Here is a 20,000-nt window from a genome sequence, read left to right as displayed (position 1 = left end):
GAGAGAGAGAGAGAGAGAGAGAGAGAGAGAGGAATGCCAGAGTCAGTCAGTCAGTCAGTCAAACAAACAGACAGAAACCCATGAAATTAGAAAAAATAAAAAAATGAAAAACAAGAGACAGACAGATATACAAAGACAACATAAAACAAATCGAAAAAAAAACAAGAGAGAGAGAATAAAAAAGGAAGGGAAAAAAAGTAAAAACTACACAAATCAAATATAAAAAAAGGTGCACAGCTATAGAGTAAAAGACCCCAGGGGAAGAGAACCGCTCAATGGACCAAACATGGAAGCGGTTGCCTTATGTGGCGCCTCACAACATACTGGTTCTGACCGACATTGCAGGAAGCGGAGTGGGCGCCCCGAGCTGTGTGCAAGAATACGAAATTATGTTGTATTTTGGGGGTCTTCGCGTTATGAAGAAATCTTTTTTGGGGGTCTTGTTTCTGTAGAGTGGAAGACTTTCAAGTTTTTGTTTGTTTGTTTACTGCTGTTGTTGTTAGCGTTGTGATGATAGTAATAATAATCATCATTATCACTTTTATCGTTATTTATTATTATTATTTTATCATTATCAGTGTAATAATTATAATTATTTGCATCATCAAAATTATCATTATCATTAATGTTATCATCACCATCATCATCATCATCATCACTATCATTATTTATCATCACTATGATTACGATTACCGTTATTTATCATCCTTATTATCTAGGCCAATGGAGATTATTATTTTAATCATCTATTATCCTTTTATCATTTACATGCGTTAGTGTTTTTGTGGAAATAATAATTAGAATAAGGAGAAGGTTTGTTACTTCTCGTTGTGATGATAAAGATTATGAGGAATAAAGGAAAATTGAAATAAAAATGATCGTGATAAATGAGAGAAAGAAGAAAATGGAGAAGGAAAAGATGGAGGAGGAGAAGAAGAAGAAGAAGAGGGGGAGAAAACAGGAAGAAGAAGAAGGAGGAAGAGGAGGATAAGAAGAAAGAAGGAGGAAGAAGAAGAAGAAAAAGGACGAGGAGCAGGAGAAGAAGAAGAAGGGGAGAAAGTAGGAAGGAGAAGAAGAAAAAGAAAAAGCAAAATAGAAAAGGAAAGAGAAAGGAGAAAGAAAGAAAAATACAAAGAAACAAAGACACCAAGAAATCACGGCCTGAAATCGAAATACCGAAAATCGAATAGCCAAAGAATTGAAGCAGACATCCGACGAAGAAAGGCGAAGAGAAAGAGGAATAAGATACCGAACAGGGAGAAAAGAAAGAGGAAGAAGAGACCGAACAGGGAGAAAAGAAGGGGGAATAAGAGACCGAACAGAAAGAGAAGAAAGAGGAATAAGAGACCGAAGAAGGCGAAAAGAAAGAGGAATAAGAGACCGAACAGAGAGAAAAGAAAGAGGAATAAGAGACTGAACAGAGAGAAAAGAAAGAGGAATAAGAGACCGAACAGGGAGAAAAGAAAGAGGAATAAGAGACCGAACAGAGAGAAAAGAAAGAGGAATAAGAGACTGAACAGAGAGAAAAGAAAGAGGAATAAGAGACCGAACAGGGAGAAAAGAAAGAGGAATAAGAGACCGAGCAGGGAGAAAAGAAAGAGGAATAAGAGACCGAACAGAGAGAGAAGAAAGAGAAATAAGAGACCGAATAAGGCGAAAAGAAAGAGGAATAAAAGGCCGAACAGGCAGAGACGAGAGGCAATACAGCCAAGTCCTCCAAGCGGTCAGTGTGTGTATTCCTGGCTGAACTCTCCTCCTTGGCCGCCATTACCGTGGTCAGCCACCCGTGATCTCTCGCTCTCTCTCCCATCTCCCCCCTCTCCCTCCTTCTTCTGCTTCTCCCTCCTTCTTCTGCTTCTCCTTCCCTCTTCCTATTAATTCTCTTTATCTTCTCCTTCCCTCTTCCTCCTGTTGATCCTCTTTATCTTATTCTTTCCTCCTCTTGATTCTCTTTATCTTCTGTTCTCCATCTGCTTTTCCTTTCCCTTCCTTTGTTCTCTTTCTCTCCTAACTTCTGTTTCTCTTTCCCTCCTTTTCTTCTGTTTCTCCTTATCTCCTCCTCATGCTTCTCCTTCCCTCTTCCTTCTGTTTCTCCTTCCTCCTCCCTCCTATATTTTTCTTTCTTTTCTTCCTTCCCATTCTTTCTTCCTATTCGGTCTTTTCTCTCTTCCTTCCCTTCCTCTTTATGCTCTTCATTCTCCTTCCCTCCTTATCTGGCCCTCCTCCTCCCTCCTTACTCTTCTTTCTTCCCCTTCCTCTTCTTCCTTTCCTCCCCCCCCCTCTCCCCCTTATCACTCTCAGTGGCGGAACTAAAGCCTTTTTATACCATATTTAAAAATAAATTTATTTACTGCTAGAAAACTAGAGTAGGTCACACACACACACACACACACACACACACACACACACACACATATATATGACACACAGGAAAGAGGACTGTGTGTATGTGTGCGAGAGAGAGAGAGAGAGAGAGAGAGAGAGAGAGAGAGAGAGAGAGAGAGAGAGAGAGAGAGAGAGAGAGAGAGAGAGAGAGAGAGAGAGAGAGAGAGAGAGACAAACATACAAACAAACAAACCGAAACACTCAAAAATCGAATCCGATACCTCCTACACATACCGCAACCTTAAAGCTATACACCTTAATCTAATATCAGATCGTATTTTACAGCGGATCCTGCATACCTGCCCCCCAACCCCCACCCCCACCCCCACCTCTCCCTCGGCTACCAACAACCGCAAGACAAGACAATCACCTTGTTTCGGTAAGTACAATTGGGTTGTTACAGGGGGGACTTTTTTGAAAATGCGTATGAGAATTGCATTATTTGGTTGTTTTGTTGTTTTGGTGAGTCTCTCGAGTTTGGGAGAGAGGGATAAGGGAGGGAAAGGAGGAGGAGGAATGAGGGAGGGAAAGAAGGATGGGGAGGAGTGAGGGAGGGGGAGGAAAAGGAGGGAAAATGGGAGAATGGAAAGGGAAAAGAGGGACAGGATGTGAGAGGGAAAGGGAGAGAATAGGAGATAGAGATGGAAGCAAAGAAAAGAGTGTTAGAAGGGGATGAGAGGACGGAGAGGAGGGCAAAATGTGCAAAAATAATAAATAAACAAATGGAGGTGGAGATGGAAGGAGGGAAGGATTGAGAGGGGATGGAGGAGGTGGTGAATTAGGAGAGGAAGAGAGAAAGGATACGATAAGAGAGAGCTAGAAAGGAATTGGACACACACACACACACACACACACACACACACACACACACACACACACACACACACACACACACACACACACACACAAACAAACAGGCACCCTTATAACACAAAACAAACAAACACCAACTCAAGAGAAACTGCCATTAATATCCCAAGCAGATGACAACCAAAAGCAAGACATGTGTAAGATGTATTACTTCCTCAGCACAAGAGAACAACTGGCCGATGTGAAAGTGAACGCGGAGGAACGAGGAATAAAGATGAGACGAAGGAGAAAGGAGGAAGAAGAGGAGGAAAATGTTATGGCTTTATAAGACAGGAAGAAAGGAAAAGGCGAGAAAGTGTCGTGATAAAGATACAGAAAAAAAGAAAAAAGAAAGAAAACATAACAATGAAAAATAGACGAAAAGTAGATAAATGAAAAATAATGTCATGAAATAAATTCATATAAGAGTGGTAGCAGAGATAGAAAACATCATAACAATGAAAAATAAAAGATAAGGAGACAAATGAATATATATATATATATATATATATATATATATATATATATAAATAAAATCATTTAAGAGTAGTAGCAAAGTTAGAGAAAAGTCGTTATATATTCCTCCGCATTCAAGAAAACACGTTTGTCTTCACTCAGAAATTAATTTCCATTCCTCCGAAATATTGGCCTCGTCATTCCAATCTATTTATAATCTAACAATATTATTAACACAGTTTGCATATCAGATATTCTCTACCGTCTGTGCGGTTTGAATTTTTGAATTTTGAATTTTAAATCGCAACCGTCGAGAGTCGCGTAACATTAGTAGACCTTGCAAGAACCGTCATTGGTTGACCGCGAATTCGGTTGGGGGAAAGCATAAAAAATACTCACTATTCACTTACTCTCATATCCATTCACTCACGCGCTCGCTCGCACTCTCAGTCACTCAGTCAGTGACTCACTTTGTTTTGTTTTTTCTCGGTCTCCCTCCATCCTTCTCTCTTTCTCTCTCTCTCTCTCTCTCTCTCTCTCTCTCTCTCTCTCTCTCTCTCTCTCTCTCTCTTCCTCTCAATCTTTATTCGCTCTCTCTCTCTTTCTTCCTCTCAATTTTTTTCGCTTTCTCTCTCTTTCATCCTCTCAATTTTTTTCGCTCTCTCTCTCTTTATTTTGTTCTTTAGCTCTCTCTCTCTCCCTCCTTCACACCGTCTCTCAAACACACAACAACCCTCACGTTTCGAAAACAGAATAACATTTACCCTTCACCTTCTCTTCTCCCCTCCCTCAGTACCCCCTCCCCCAACCCTACCCCCTCTCCGCAATCCCCCTCCCTCAGTAGCGTCTCCGCCCCACCCCCACTCAACCCCCCTCCCTCAGTAGCGTCTTCCCCCCCCACTCAACCCCCTCCCTCAGTAGCGTCTCCCCCCCACTCAACCCCCCTCCCTCAGTAGCGTCTTCCCCCCACTCAACCCCCTCCCTCAGTAGCGTCTCCCCCCAAACCCCCCTCCCTCAGTAGCCTCTTTCCTCCACCACCTTATCCCTCTCAATACCCCCCACCCCAATTCCCCTCTCCTCCCCCCCCCTCCCCCAACCTCTACCCTACCATTGACCGTGACATCCAGCAGTGACCACGCATGCGCCAGTCATTCTTGTCATGCGTAACCGCCGGTAATAGCTGCTATAAAGACCGTCTTACAGTTATGCACTTAAGAAACCGACAGAGAAGGGGAGTCGCTTGGGTGCGCATTTTCGAGGATTAAAAACAAAAACAAAAAGAAAAAAGAAAAAGAGAGCACACTATTGCCTCCTCCGCCCTTCCCCCTTTTAAACCATTAATGAAAGGTTGAGAACGTAATCACAAAGGTTTGTATCCTGTAGATAACGGGCGGCGTGGGTGATTATGGAGGGGGTGGAGGTGAATATTTCTCTCTTTTTCTTTTTTCTTTTTTTTCTTTTTCTAAATAAAGGTGACGATATTATTTGTCTCGGTAGCGGTGAATATAATGACAGTGAAAACGAGAATGGTGACGGTATTAATGATAACGATCATAATAACTATGAAGATGATAACGATGGTGATAATGGTGACGATATTAATGATAAAAGAGATAGAGATGTCTGTTATGAAGAGGAGAACGATGCTAATAATGTTGACGATGTTAATAAAAACTGTTAATAAAGATAATAATGGCAACTATATTAAGGATAATGATGATATTGGCGATTGTTATAAAGATGATAACGATGATAATGATCTCAATATTGATGATAAGGGTGATAGTTACAAACATTATGAAGATGATTACAATGGTAATAAAGGTGAGGGTATTAATGATAATGATAGTGACGCTCTTCGCAATACAATTAGTAATAATAGAATGACAGTGATACGAGTGATAACAACATGATAATATACCTTTATCCATTTCTTACTTTCTCAATATGCTTTCTCTTTGTCGTTTTTAGTCTCATCATGACATTTATTAATTCAACTGCTATATTTATTGGATCATTGAGACCCACTGTGCTTCCTTTTCCGTTATAAAACTGGTCGTAGCAACAGTTATAATCTAAAAACGATAGCATTTGCGATAATAATATTGCAGCATCATTAGTGGTATCGTTTTTATTACTGTTATTATTACTGTTCTTGTTATTCGTGATTTTGATGTTGGTTATTGTGTTAGTATTATCATAATCAATTGTAGTTGTAACAGTAGTACAAGTAGTGGTAGTAGTAACAGCAACAACAGCAGCAGTAGTAGTAACAGTAGTAGGAAATGATAGAGGGTATTATCAGTACAAGCATTAGTATCAGTCATAGTAATAGCAGTAGTAGTAGTAGTAGAAGTAATAGCAGTAGTAGTTGTTATAACAGTCTAAATATTAGTATCAGTCATAGTAACAGTACTAGTAGCAGTGGTAGTAGTAGTAGTAGTAGTAGTAGTTGTTGTTGTTGTTGTTGTTGTTGTTGTTGTTGTTGTTGTTGTTGTTGTTGTTGTTGTTGTTGTTGCTGCTGCTGCTGCTGCTGCTGTTGTTGCAACAGTAGTACCAGCGGTAGCAGTAGTAGCAGTACTACCAACAATAACAACAGCAAGTTACTAATTACAGTAGTCACAGGAACAGCAACACCAACCACAAATGATTATCTAAGTTATCCAAAAAAGCAGACAAAAAACAACAACACTACCACAAAAAGAAGAAGAAGAAAAAAAAAAAAAAAAACATAAGTACAGTTAACCTTCTCGCTCTTTACCCCCTCTAGCGTGAGTTCCAGAAAACAAGGGTCATGCAGTATCGTTTGCCAAGGACTGCTTGTTAAAAGATGCTTAAAACCCTATTAATGGCGGAATAGGCTACGTGAGGGTATGGTTAGTTAAGGATTGTGTGTGTACGAAGAATTATTTCAAAAATTCGGATCTGGAAAAGTTTGTTAGGATAAAAGGAGTTAAGGATTTTGTGTTTTAAGGATTAAAGACGTCTGGTATTCGTAATTGGATTGGCTAAAGGAATGCTGAAGAAGGATTAAAACCCTGGGTATCTTAAATAACATGAAACACGCGGAAGAGGATGTTAAGGTAAGGATTTGAGCCAAAAAAAAAGGATTCTAAAAACTGGATATTCGTAATAGGCGGTTGGTCTATAAGGAGGGATGGTGAATAAGGGATTGTGTGTTGAAAAGGGATTAGAATACCTGATCTGATGATGTGAATGGAGGATTGTGTGTTTAAAGGGGATTTAAATGCATAAACATTAATCTAAGCAGTAGAAGAGGAAGGATGGAAGGAAGAATGAGAAGAATAGGAAAAAGTAGTAAGGAAGAAACAAGAGGAAGAGGAAATTAAGGAGAAGGAATAAGAATAGGAAGAGGAAGGAAGGAAGAACGAGAAGAATGGGAAGAGGAAGAAAGGAAGAAACAACAAGAGGAAGAGGGAAATGAAGGAAGAAAGAAGAAGAGGAAGAGGAAGAGTTCTGCATGTATGAAAATGAGGAAGAGGAAGGGGAAGGGTTGGAAGGAAAGGAAGTGATAATGAGGAAAAGAAATTGAAAGAAAAAAGTTGAGGCGGAAAGGAAGGAGGGAGGAGGAGGAGGAGGAAGAGGAATTGCCCGATAAAAAGAGAGGGGTGGAGTGGAAGAAGAAATGATTGTAATGAAAGAAAGATGGAGGAAGAAAATGATAACGAAGAACACACACACAAAATATGATAATAAATAAAACAAACAAGCAAAAGAAAAAATACGGAAATTGGAGAAAAAAATTAAGACTAAAAACAAAACAAAATCATAAAGAAAACAAGAGAAAACAAAAACAAAAACAAAGCTGAGAGCAAGAAGGGCGTTGGTTGCCGAGCGGTTTCCCTGCCTCGCCTCCCCCCCCCCCCTCCTCCCCACCTCCCTCCCCTTCCCTCCCGCCCCTCCCTACCCAACCCCCGCCCACCCCCCGCTCCTCCGCCCGTGATTTTACAGATCCTGCTCGCGGCGTGGGAACTTTTCCTAGTTTTCCTGCTAATTTTTTTTCCTGACCGGGTTTTCGGCAAAGACAATGGGTGTGTGTGTCTGGAGCTTAGCGTTATTATCGCGTATCAAAAACATCGCGATTATTATGATTTTATTGGGTATTATTTTTATTATTCGATTGTGATTTTTTAAAATAATTTATTTGTCTTTGTTTGTATTGTTATTGGCGGACGGGAAAGTAGCGTGATATTGATGAGAATGATGCGGGTGATAACACACACACACACGCGCGCGCGCACGCGCACACACACACACACACACACACACACACACACACACACACACACACACACACACACTCACACACTCACACACGCATGCACACACACACACACACACACACACACACACACACACACACACACACACACACACACACTCACACTCACACTCACACTCACACTCACACTCACACTCACACACGCATGCACACACGCACACACACACACACACGTCTGCGAGCCAACCAACAAATAAGCTGACAAGAACATGCAAGTGTACACGCACGAATGCACAAATTTCTTGTCTTTCTTTCTGTCTGTCTTTGTGTGCCTGTCTGTCTCTGCTTTAGTCTTCCCCCCGTCTCTTTCTCTCATATTTGGCTATTTTTCAATGGCCTTTTGTAGGGTATGTAAACTGTTCTGTATTTTTTTTTTCAAATAAAATCTCTGTCTCTGTCTCTCTCTCTCTCTCTCTCTCTCTCTCTCTCTCTCTCTCTCTCTCTCTCTCTCTCTCTCTCTCTCTCTCTCTCTCTCTCTCTCCTCTTTCCTTCCTTCCTTCCTTCCTTCCTTCCTCCCTCCCTCCCTTCCCCCTCCCTCCCTCCCTTCCTCCCTCCCGTCCTCCCTTCCTTCCTCCTTTTCTCTCTCTATTTCTCTCTTTCTCTATCTATCTCCTCAACATTAGGATAAGGCCTCGATGCTCCTAACCCATCAAGCCCTAATTATGCAAATTAACCGTCCTTACCCGTCCGTAATCTTATGATAAGAAGCCTAATCGTGAGAACGTCTTCGTGGGAACCGTGACCTTGGTGGAGTGACGACCCCCCACCCCCACCCCCCTGTCCCCTATCCCTCTCTCTCTCTACTCCTCTCTCTTATTCCCCTTTTTCGTGGTCCTGAACTTCTCCCCTCCCTGTCATTTTTCTTCTATTTCTCTCTCTTATTCCCCTTTTCGTGGTCCTACCCCTCCCCCCTATCCCTCTTCTCCTCTATTTCTCTCTCTTATTCCCATTTTCATGGTCCTGACCCCCCACCACCTCCTCCTCCTCCTCCTCTATCCGATATCTATGTTCTGTCCTTTTTTTTCTGTTTTGTGTTCTGTTCCTTTATCTCCCTTCAGTGTTCTGTCTCTTGTCTCTCCCTTCGGTTTTTTGTCTCTCATCTCCCTTTTGTGTTCTCTTCCTCTTCATCCTTTCATCGCCCTATCCTCTCCCTCTCAACGATCTTTCCCCCTTTCCCTTTAAATCCCTTATCCCATCTTCCTTTTACCCTCTTCCTACTCCTCACCCTTCCCTTTAAATCCATTATCCCTCCTTCCTCATATCCTCTTCCTACCCCACCCTTCCTCCTCCTCCTCCTCTTCCTCCTCCTACCCCCTCCCTTCCTCCTACCCCCTCCCTTCCTCTTACCCCCACCCCTCCTCATCCCCTCCTCCCTTCCCTCCTCCTACCCCCTTCCCTCCCTTCCTCCTCCTACCCCTTCCCTCCTCTTCCTCCTATCCTCCCACCCCTCCTACCCCTTCCCCTCCCTTCCTCCTCCTACCCCTTCCTTCCTCCTACCCCCCCCACCCCCACCCCCACCCCTCCTCACCACCAACCCCATCCAAAATTCAAAAGTATTTTCCATTACCTACGGCATCCATTATTAATAAGCTTCACGGCTCATCTTTCCCCCATTAGCATCTCTGAGACCTTCCGGAGCAGCAGCAGCATCCCATTTTCTCTTCATAGAAAACGAAGAACTGGTAGAATCCTGTTTTCAGAAACCGCAACGTTATATTCAATTACGTTTTCTTGATTCGTTTTCTTGAAGATAGGGATGTATTTTTGTTTTTTTTAATTTATTTATTTGGTTATCTATTTGGGATGTTATTGTTAACTGGGATTTATTATGATTATCACTTTCATCATTATCATCATTATCGTAATCATTATCATCTTCATAATCATCACCATTATTATTATAATGATTTTATTATCATTATTATTATCCTTATTATCATTATTATTATTTTATCATTATTATCATCGTTGTTATTACTATTATTGCCATTATTATCATTATTGGTATTATTATGATCATTATCATTATTATCATTATCAATATCAATATTGTCACCATTGCCATCGTCGTCATCATCATCATCAGCAGCAGCAGCATCACCATAACCATCATAATCATTATCGTTATAATTATTATCACTGTTATCATCAGCAGAATCATCATCATCTTATTTTTCCCTTATCAAATTTATTCTCTTTATCTATGTCAGTCACCGTTTTATCGCTAACAACAAAACCAGCTGATTCACATGTTTTTTTTCTTTTCCTTTTTCTTTCTTTTTTTTCTTTTTTGAAGTAATCATTTTCTTTACAACTAATTTTAGTACAGTTATCAGTACGTGTCGAAATGGCTAAATAAAACGTAATGTAACCATAAAGATCATTATGCCATGAAAATGTAAAGAAAAAATAATAGTAATAAGAATAATAACGATGACGATTATGATGTTCATGATGATCGTGATAAGTAATGATAATAAAGGAGATAATAACAGGCATAATAAGAATAACAACAAGAATAACTGCAACATGAGAATAAAAATGATAACAAGAACAACAATAAACGATAATAACCGACGTGTGTGTGTGAGTGAGTGAGTGTGTGTGTGTATGTGTGTGTGTATGTGTGTGTGTGTGTGTTTATATGATAATTGCGTAATGAATTTAGCGGGCGCGTAAAATGATAATAAATAATGATAATTGATAGATAGTATTAATAGTAACAAAATAATAGTGAATAGTATATAATGATAATAAATGGTAACAAAACAATATTAGATCACGAATGGTAATAATGGTAATAAAATAATGATAATAAATAATAATAACAAAAGAATATGAATATAATAATAATAAATAATAGTAACAAAATATTGTAAGTAAGAAATAAAATAATAAGAATATAATAATAATAACTAATAGAAACAAAAAATAGTAAATAAGAAATAAAACAATAGGAACAGAATAATAATAATAGTAACAAAATAATAACGAAAAATAAATAAGAATAACAGTAATTCGTAAAAAATAAAACCCGCAAAAAATTGTCAGGCCTATACCGTAGGGGTGGTCGAGGCTGTGGAAGAATAGCGAGCTGTGTTAGGCATATGCCATGACACTCGGCTAATTACTTCTAACGAGGCCAACTATCTCCCAACGAGCGATATGGCAGTGTTTTAATTGGCTGTCTGAATTTAGCCCCTTCTGTTAAGCTGTCTTTTTTGTGTCTCTCTTTCTTTCTTTCTTTTTTTCTTTCTCTTTCTTTCTTTCTTTCTTTTCTTTCTCTCTTTCTTTTTCTTTCATTCTCTTTCTTTCTCTTTCTTCTCTCTCTCTCTCTCTCTCTCTCTCTCTCTCTCTCTCTCTCTCTCTTTCTCTCTTTCTCTCTCCCTCTCTTTCTCTCTCTCTCTCTCTCTCTCTCTCTCTCTCTCTCTCTCTCTCTCTCTCTCTCTCTCTCTCTCTCTCTCTCTCTCTCTCTCTCTCTCTCCCTCTCTCTCTTTTTTTTAAGTTTTCTCTCTAGTTTCTATCTCTCACTCTTTCTTCGTTTTCCTCTCTCTTTTTTGTCTGTTTCTTCTCTCTCGCTCTCTCTATCTGTTTCTCTTTCTCTTAAAACACACACACACACACACACACACACACACACACACACACACACACACACACACACACACACACACACCTTCCTTCAGACAAAGGTCCACGTACCCTTAAAAGGTCATGCTGATCGTCTTTTGTTCTTCAATGGTGAATATTAATAACGCTCCCCCCCCCCTAGAATGAATGGGGAAAGGGGGATGGGGTGGGGGTGGGGGGGGGCTCTCCTTGGTCGTTATTCATCCTTCACTCACCCCGCCCCTAACTCTTGATAAATATGGATGCGTATGGGTGAGCGTGTGTGTGTGTGTGTGTGTGTGTGTGTGTGTGTGTGTGTGTGTGTGTGTGTGTGTGTGTGTGTGTGTGTGTGTGTGTGTGTGTGAGTGTGTGTGTGTGGGTGAGCATGTGTGTGGGTGAGCATGTGTGTGTGTGTGTGAGTGTGTGTGTGTGTGTGTGTGTGAGTGTGTGTGTGTGTGTGTGTGTGTGTGTGTGTGTGTGTGTGTGTGTGTGTGTGTGTGTGTGTGTGTGTGTGTGTGTGTATGTGGAGAGCGGGGTGCCTCTGTGTGTGTATGTTTGTGTGTGTGTATGTGTGCGTGTGCATTTGTCCATCTGTATTAATCAATTTATATAAAGATAATAGACTTCAAGCATATTTCGAGATCGAACACATAACCCTCTCTAGTATTAAAAAAAAAAAAATAAATATAGATAAAAAAATAAAAAGATAAAAAAATGAGAAAATGACAAAACCCAAAAACCCAAATATATGAAAAAAGTGAAATAAAAAGACAGAGAATGACAGCGCAGTAATATATTACAAAACACAAGTGCCCTCGACCCCCTTCCCCCCCCCCATACCCCTTTAAACCCCCTCCCTCCCACCCCCACCCCACCCCACCAGCGGTAGAGCGAACTGGGTCAAAGGTCAACAATCTGAGAGAAGTCTCGTTCATCACAATAAACTTACTAACTGTTCTTTAAGATGGCTTTTTGTTTTTATTTTTATATTTTTTGGGTGGTCGTACTTAACCTGGCTTGGATATGATCGAAAAAAACAGTTTCCGTGTAAAATAGAAATGAAAAATTGTGCATTTCCATTATCAAATAGATGTTCTAAAAGTCTTCAAAGTCAGGGAAATTTCAATAGGAATTTGAAGTGCAAATCGGTGGTTCGGTGATTTTGTTGGGAAAATTGAAATCGACAATTGCGAATCTGATACAAAGTCCCTTCCTCAAACACACACACACACACACACACACACACACACACACACACACACACACACACACACACACGCACCCCCCTCCCCTCCCACACACACCCATACACACACACATGAGAATGTATGTATTATTCGGTGATTTAACTCCATCCCACATAGCAATCTATATATTCAACTTGGGATTACGCACGTCTCAATTTAATCCAGAGAGTATCCAGATTTAATCCAGAGAGTATCCAGATTTAATCCAGAGAGTATCCAGATTTAATCCAGAGAGTATCCAGATCTAATCCAGAGAGTATCCAGATTTAATCCAGAGACTATCCAGATTTAATCCAGAGACTATCCAGATTCAATCCAGAGACTATCCAGATTCAATCCAGAGACTATCCAGATTTAATCCAGGGACTATCCAGATTTAATCCAGAGAGTATCCAGATTTAATCCAGAGATTATCCAGATTTAATCCAGAGAATATCCAGATTTAATCCAGAGAGTATCCAGATTTAATCCAGAGAGTATCCAAGAGGTATGGGAATAAAGCTCCTTGACCTTTGACCCAGCTATAGTGTGCTTAGTTAAGGAAGTGCTTTGTTTGGGACCTTCATTAACCACTGACAAAATGTTTGCTTTGCGTGGCTGGGTGAAGAGCCAGAGAACGTTCTTTCTTAAGCAAGGTTCTGTTCTTACTAAGCGATTCTATAACTTCTTTTATACTTGGGAGAGAAATCGTATATCTAAGGATATGTGACGTTTGTTTACAAGAATATCTCGTGCGTCTGAGATACAGAAACATTCTAAACACAACGTTATAATATACACTGTCTCAGTATCAAACGTAGAGAGAGAGGGAGAGAGGGAGAGAAGGAGAGAGGGAGAGGGAGAGGGAGAGGGAGAGGGAGAGGGAGATGGAGAGGGAGAGGGAGAGGGAGAGGGAGAGGGAGAGGGAGAGGGAGAGGGAGAGGGAGAGGAGAGGGAGAGAGAGAGAGAGAGAGAGAGAGAGAGAGAGAGAGAGAGAGAGAGAGAGAGAGAGAGAGAGAGAGAGAGAGAGAGATTAAACAAGAGAGAGCGAAAGGAAACCAGCGAGCGAGCGAGCGAGCGAGAGAGAGAGAGAGAGAGAGAGAGAGAGAGAGAGAGAGAGAGAGAGAGAGAGAGAGAGAGAGAGAGAGAGAGAGAGAGAACGTGAGAACGAGAGACAGCCTGACCCCTAGCTGACCTGCGGGTTGACCCCTTCCTCCTGACCTCGCCTCTGCGTGTGACATATAGCGGAAAGACGCCGACAAGAAGGGAGGGAGAAGGGAGGGGTAAGGGTGGAGGGGTGGGGGGGGTGTAAGGTTAGGGGGTAGGGGGGGAGGGAGGTTTCTTTTTTATAACGTCTCCACGCCGGTTAACAGGTAAGTATGTCGGCTCTGATGATTGATATCATTATCGGTGTCTTTAGGTGTTTTTTTTTTTTTTTTTTGGGGGGGAGGCAACTCTGATTTTCGTTTGTTCTTTGCGTCTGTCTGTCTGTGTAGCTTTTCTTTAATTGGTGTCTCTCTCTCTTGTTTGCTCTCTCTCCTTCACTCTTTCTTTCTCCCCCTCTCTCTCTCTTCTCTCTCTCTCTCTCTTTTCCCCTCTCTGTCTCCTTCCCTCTTTCTTTCTCCCCCCTATCCCTCACTTTCTCTCTCTCCCTCCTCCTCCCCTTTCTCTCTCCTTCTTCCTCCCCCCACCTCTCTCTCAATCTATCTCTTTATCTTTCTCTCTCTCTCTGCTTATAACCCCCTTCCCCTCTTCCTTTCTTTATCTCTTTCTCTTCCGGAAGATCCTTCATACCTGAACTTTCTCTCCCTCGGTGTCCTGGATTTAATCTCCCTTCTTCCATTCTTATCACGTCTTTCCCCATCATTCATCTCCACCTATTCCTTGGGTCTCACGTCTTCAAGATAAAATCCCATTTCTCTCTCTTCTCTGAGTCTTCTTCGTCGTCTCTTTTCGTTAATTGATTGAATCTCGAGGCGTAATTGTTCGCTGAATTCCATTTCGTCAACTGGGTAATTGTGGAATTTGTCTACTGGGATTTCTACTGGTTTTGCTGGTTCTGATGTTTGTTTGTTGTCTTTGTTTGTTTGTTTGTTTGTTGATGATGTTTGTTGGGTGTCTGGGTGCCTGTCCTTCCGAGGTCTTTGATTATGTATGTGTTTTTTTTCTTTTGTTGTTTGTATCTGTGTGTTTACATTTTTCCTGGCTTTTTTTTTTTTTTTTGGTGTGTGTGTGTGTGTGTGTGTGTGTGTGTGTGTGTGTGTGTGTGTGTGTGTGTGTGTGTGTGTGTGTGTGCGCGCGCGCGCGTCTATTTCGTTAAGCGTTGTACTCTCGAAGAAAATCGTCTCTAATCTCAAAATCATCTTTTAGAATCGTGACCCCAAAAAACGAAGTCGAACAGAACCTTTGAGACGCGTCTAATAACTTCCATTATTCAATCTTCTCGCGGATTCGCCTCCCGAGATCGAGCCAATTGCCGGGGATTCGGACGCGTTTCACTTCCGACTGCCAGCGGAACGGAGTGTCATTGTTCGCTCAAGCGGCTCGCGTAACCCCTTCTTATCCGACGGAGATTTCCTGACGCGGGTGATCTTATTCACCAAAGTTCACAGGGGCTAATCTCCCGTAATCGCAAAATAGGAGTGTCACCTCTATGGTTCACGTTTCCCCGCCATGTTGTTTAACCCTTTGTCGGTACCAGACTGAAACTTCCGAATAATTATTAAAAAAAGGAAAATACACACGTAAAACACATACAGGTCACAGATCCCTGCTAGGATAGAGGAATTTCAACCTTATGGGTGAAAATGCAAGTTTAACACTCTTTTCTTGCCCAGTGTTGATCCGGGTGCGTACTAGGTCAGAATAACACACCCACATATTGTATACCTGTTACAGTTACCCAGATGTCTTGTCAGTGAATGTGTTATGCAACATGTAATTGACACAACGCCTGTCATTTTTTTTTTTTTGTTTTTTTAAGGGGGAGTGGGGTTGGCCTAGTCAATGCGTGTGTGTACTCGAGCCATTGTACACACAGGAACACATACACAGGAATGTGTGCAACGGAAGAGGATGTTCGGCGACCCTTTGCAGTGTATTTTACAAACGATTATGGTCAATGTACGACACGAAATGAAAGTGAGGAAAAACAGTTAGCCATTGATAGAAACAGATGTATACTCGCTTTCCTTTCTCTCTCTCTCTTTCTCTTCTTTCTTTTCTACTCTTCTCTTCTTTTCTTTCTTTTCTGCTCTTCTCTTTTTTTCTTTCCGTTTCTTTTCCTTTCTCTTCTCTTCTCTAATCCCTTCTCTTCTTTTTTTTCTTTTCTTTTATCTTCTATTCTCTTCTCTTCTCCCTTCCGCACACACAAAGAAAGAAAGATAATGAAGAAAAAAAGACGGACAAGAAATACACAGATATAAAGGTCGATTTACTGATTACAAATAATTATTACAACTAATAAGAAATGAGAGAAGTTTATGAACAGGTTCTAAGAATTCTAAGAAATTTTAATTCTAAAAATTCTAAAAAAAATCTAAGAAGCTGAAGTGAAACATGAGCAGATAAAGATTTAATTAAATATAGCGGGCGGGGCATAACGGAATATAAAGCGTATGTAAATAAGAGAAAAAAGAGAAGATAAGAGAAATAAAACTGATAATTTGAAGAGCGAAAAGGGTGGTGGATGTGGAACAAAACAAAAATATTCGTTCAGGGACTTTTATGCGGCTGTTTTCACAAAACAAAAACAAAGATTTAAAAAGGTGATAATGCGAAAGTAGTTTTTGGTTCCTTGTATCCGCATGATAAAGATAAAGCGATTAACAAGTTCCTCAGATGTACCCGTGCAGTTAAGTCGCCCCCCCCAAAAAAAAAAAAAGAAAAAAAAAAAAAGAAAGAGAGAGAGAGAGAGGGAGAGAGAGAGAGGGGAAGAGGGGAAGAGGGGAAGAGGGGAAGAGGGGAGAGGGGAGAGGGGGGGGAGAGGGGAGAGGGGGAGAGAGAGAGGGAGAGAGGGAGAGGGAGAGGGAGAGGGAGAGGGAGAGGGAGAGGGAGAGGGAGAGGGAGAGAGAGAGAGAGAGAGAGAGAGAGAGAGAGAGAGAGAGAGAGAGAGAGAGAGAGAGAGAGAGAGAGAGAGAGAGATGATAGATAGGTAGATAGATAGAGAGAGAGAGAGACGATAGATAGATAGAGATGATAGATAGAGAGAGAGAGACGATAGATAGAGATGATAGATAGATAGATAAAGAGACGATAGATAGAGATGATAGAGAAAAAGAGAGAGAGACTATAGATAGAGATGATAGATAGATAAAGAGACATAGAGAGAGAGAGACAGAGAAAGAGATGATCGATAGACAGATAGATAGAGAAAAGATACAGAGATGATGCTAAATTAAGAGTTTTATCACCAAATCCACAATCTTTTCCGTCAAATTATACAGATTTTTCCCCTTAAAGTATCACAAAATCTGCAATCTTTCTTTATCAAGGAGCGAATTACCGAAAAAAAGTACAAAAAAGTTATTTGATTACGAAATCAGTTACGTTACAAAGACCATTTTTTTATTCTTTTGTTTTTTTAGTGATGCGATTGTGACGTCAGCGGTTAGTTAGTGACTTTATTGTTTCAGAAAGTGGCAATTATTTCATTTATTACCGTTTTATTAAGTTTATCGGGTGATAAAATTTGGTAATGCTCATACACACACACACACACACACACACACACACACACACACACACACACACACACACACACACACACACACAGTCTTACGCTTACATACATATACTTTTTCAAAAATAATTACAAACATATTCATGAATACACATTACTTACGCATTGGCATATTCTATCCTTAACAAAAGACTACATATTGATTAACAAATCATATATATATATATATATATATATATATATATATATATATATATATATATATATATATATATATATTTTTTTTTTTTTTTTACATCACTAAGGCCCAAATATTCACAATAAACCCACATTAACTTCCTGCCATTCCTTCATTTCAAATTAATCGCAAAAGAAGGTCACCTTACCAAGTCTCATTTCTAAACCCATTTCGATAGTCACGTCATTCCATAATCATTATCCAATATCATCATTATGTTCATATTATATCATCACCTTTTTTCTATTATCATTATTAATGGTTGGTTCGATCGCCCATAGATGGCGTTTGTACAGTTACTCGGCCCCACTCGCGTCCCCCTTGTATTCTCTGCAATTGCAAGCATGGGCGACCTCATCACGCGTTCGGACTCGTGATTGCAGCTGCGACGCTCTTGTCATTGCAACCAGTGTCGGTCATCATCGTAGTCCGAAGTCATAACAGTAGTTTCGAGGTCGTACTTGGATTCTAGGGTCGTAACTGTTGTTTCGCGACCTTTAAGGGTAGAGTACGGTCGTTTTTTGGAGTCTTAGGTCGTTTTTGGAGTCTTAGGTTTATCCTCGGAGTCTTGGGTCGTTTTCTCGGAGTCTTGGGTCATCCTCGGGGGTCTTAGGTTATCTTTGGAGTCTTAGGTCGTCGAAGGAGGCTTAGATCATCCTTGGGGTCTTCGGTCACCCTGGAAGTATTAGGTCGTCCTCGGATTCGTAAGTCATCTTTGGAGTCTTGTCATCCTCGGAGTTCAGTGTTATACTTGTAGCGTGCGGTCATACTTAAAGTTCGAGGTCATACGCATAGTATAATATCATACTTGTAGTCTGTGGTCATACTTGTAGTTTAAGGTCATACTCGTAGTCTTGACGTCGTGACAAAAACGACGGAATTCTTCACTCACTAGATACCGTGCTTTTTTAGTGTGACGGGGGTCATTGTGTAACATCTGGAGGAATGACAGATCATGTGGCATATTTCTCCAAGCCTGAAATAACAGCTATAGTGTCTGTGATGTGCAGCTGCTATAGTGCTAACTGTAGCATGTTGCGTGTATTGATAGTGTGCGTCTTGGCTCCGCGATCTGACGTCTGGTATCTGGAATTTTTTTCGACGTCAAGCCATTCATTCCTTATGAGTACGTTGGCGGTGACGGTGCTCGCTGTTGCATATTTAGCAGCTCCGACAGGTCAGGGTTGCTTCCTCGTGGCTTCCTCTGCGGTATTTCCGACGCTCCGCCACCTCTCGCACGTTCCCACACCGTATCCAACGAGGGAAAACCTCCATATCTTTTCAAATGATCGTTATCCCTTCTCGGATGAGGGATAAGGGGATCGGGGGGTATCGAAAGGTGGCTTCTGGAGGTACCAACGTTACCGGGTGGCTGGCGGAGACTTGCTAGACGCGGGAGAAAGCCGGGGAGTTAACATTCTGTCTGGAGGCGAAGGGTTGGTACTGGTATCTGGGTCAACCGCGCCGCTCGCACTGGCTGGTGCCCCGTGCCTAGGCTTCGGGCGCGCGAAGGCAGGCACGGAGGGATACCTTTGGGGGGAAGGGTAGTGATCCAAGAGAGAAATGTGTATATCAACAGAAAGTGATATCATTAGATTGTAATCAGACACTGATATTTTGATCGGAGTCATTCTGGAACGGAAATGACAGAAAGTTGTAAAATCACAGGGAAATGACGACCTAACCGCATGCCCACACAAATATAGCGAGCAGAGATAAGGAAGAAGAAGAAGAAGAGAGAGGGTGAGGGTGAGGGAGACGGAGAGGGAGAGGGAGAGGAAGAGGGTGAGGGAGAGGGAGAGGGTGAGGGAGAGGAAGAGGGAGAGGGTGAGGAAGAGGGGGAGGGAGAGGAGAGAGAGAGAGAGAGAGAGAGAGAGAGACAGACAGACAGACAGACAGAGAGAGAAAGACAAGAGACATTGACGAGACAGAGAGAGAGAGGCAGAAGCAGAATTGGAGACAGAGACAGACAGACAGACAGACAAACAGACAAACGGACAGCGCAGACGAAGGTGGCATATGTGACGTTCCCATCAGCAGGATAGTGAAAGCGCCGGGCACAAGAGGCTCCCTGTAATTTCCTGGCCGTGGCACTTAGGGCTACGCTGGTATGAGGGAGCCAGACAACTTTCTATAATGCGTCCGGGAGTTTATATCATGAGTGAATATGAGGAACTACACTTAGATTTACACTTAGAGAGAGAGAGAAAAGAGGGAGATCAGATGAGATTTTCTAGACGAAATAGAAGGGAA

General features: G+C 41.4%; 1 protein-coding gene across 1 annotated transcript in view; it reads left to right on the top strand.

The window, feature by feature from the left end:
• LOC138861914 (uncharacterized) overlaps positions 1–20,000 on the top strand; it is a 119,578-nt gene that overhangs the window by 66,422 nt on the left and 33,156 nt on the right. Inside the window, exon 3 of the mRNA XM_070122376.1 lies at positions 2,671–2,764. Within this exon, the coding sequence (XP_069978477.1) occupies positions 2,671–2,764 (94 nt within the window). The remainder of the gene's footprint in view (positions 1–2,670; positions 2,765–20,000) is intronic.

Source organism: Penaeus vannamei, chromosome 6 (assembly GCF_042767895.1).
Source record: "Penaeus vannamei isolate JL-2024 chromosome 6, ASM4276789v1, whole genome shotgun sequence".
NCBI lineage: Eukaryota > Metazoa > Arthropoda > Malacostraca > Decapoda > Penaeidae > Penaeus > Penaeus vannamei.
The sequence above is the reverse complement of the archived record's forward strand: the minus strand, read 5'-3'. Positions and strand labels throughout refer to the sequence as shown.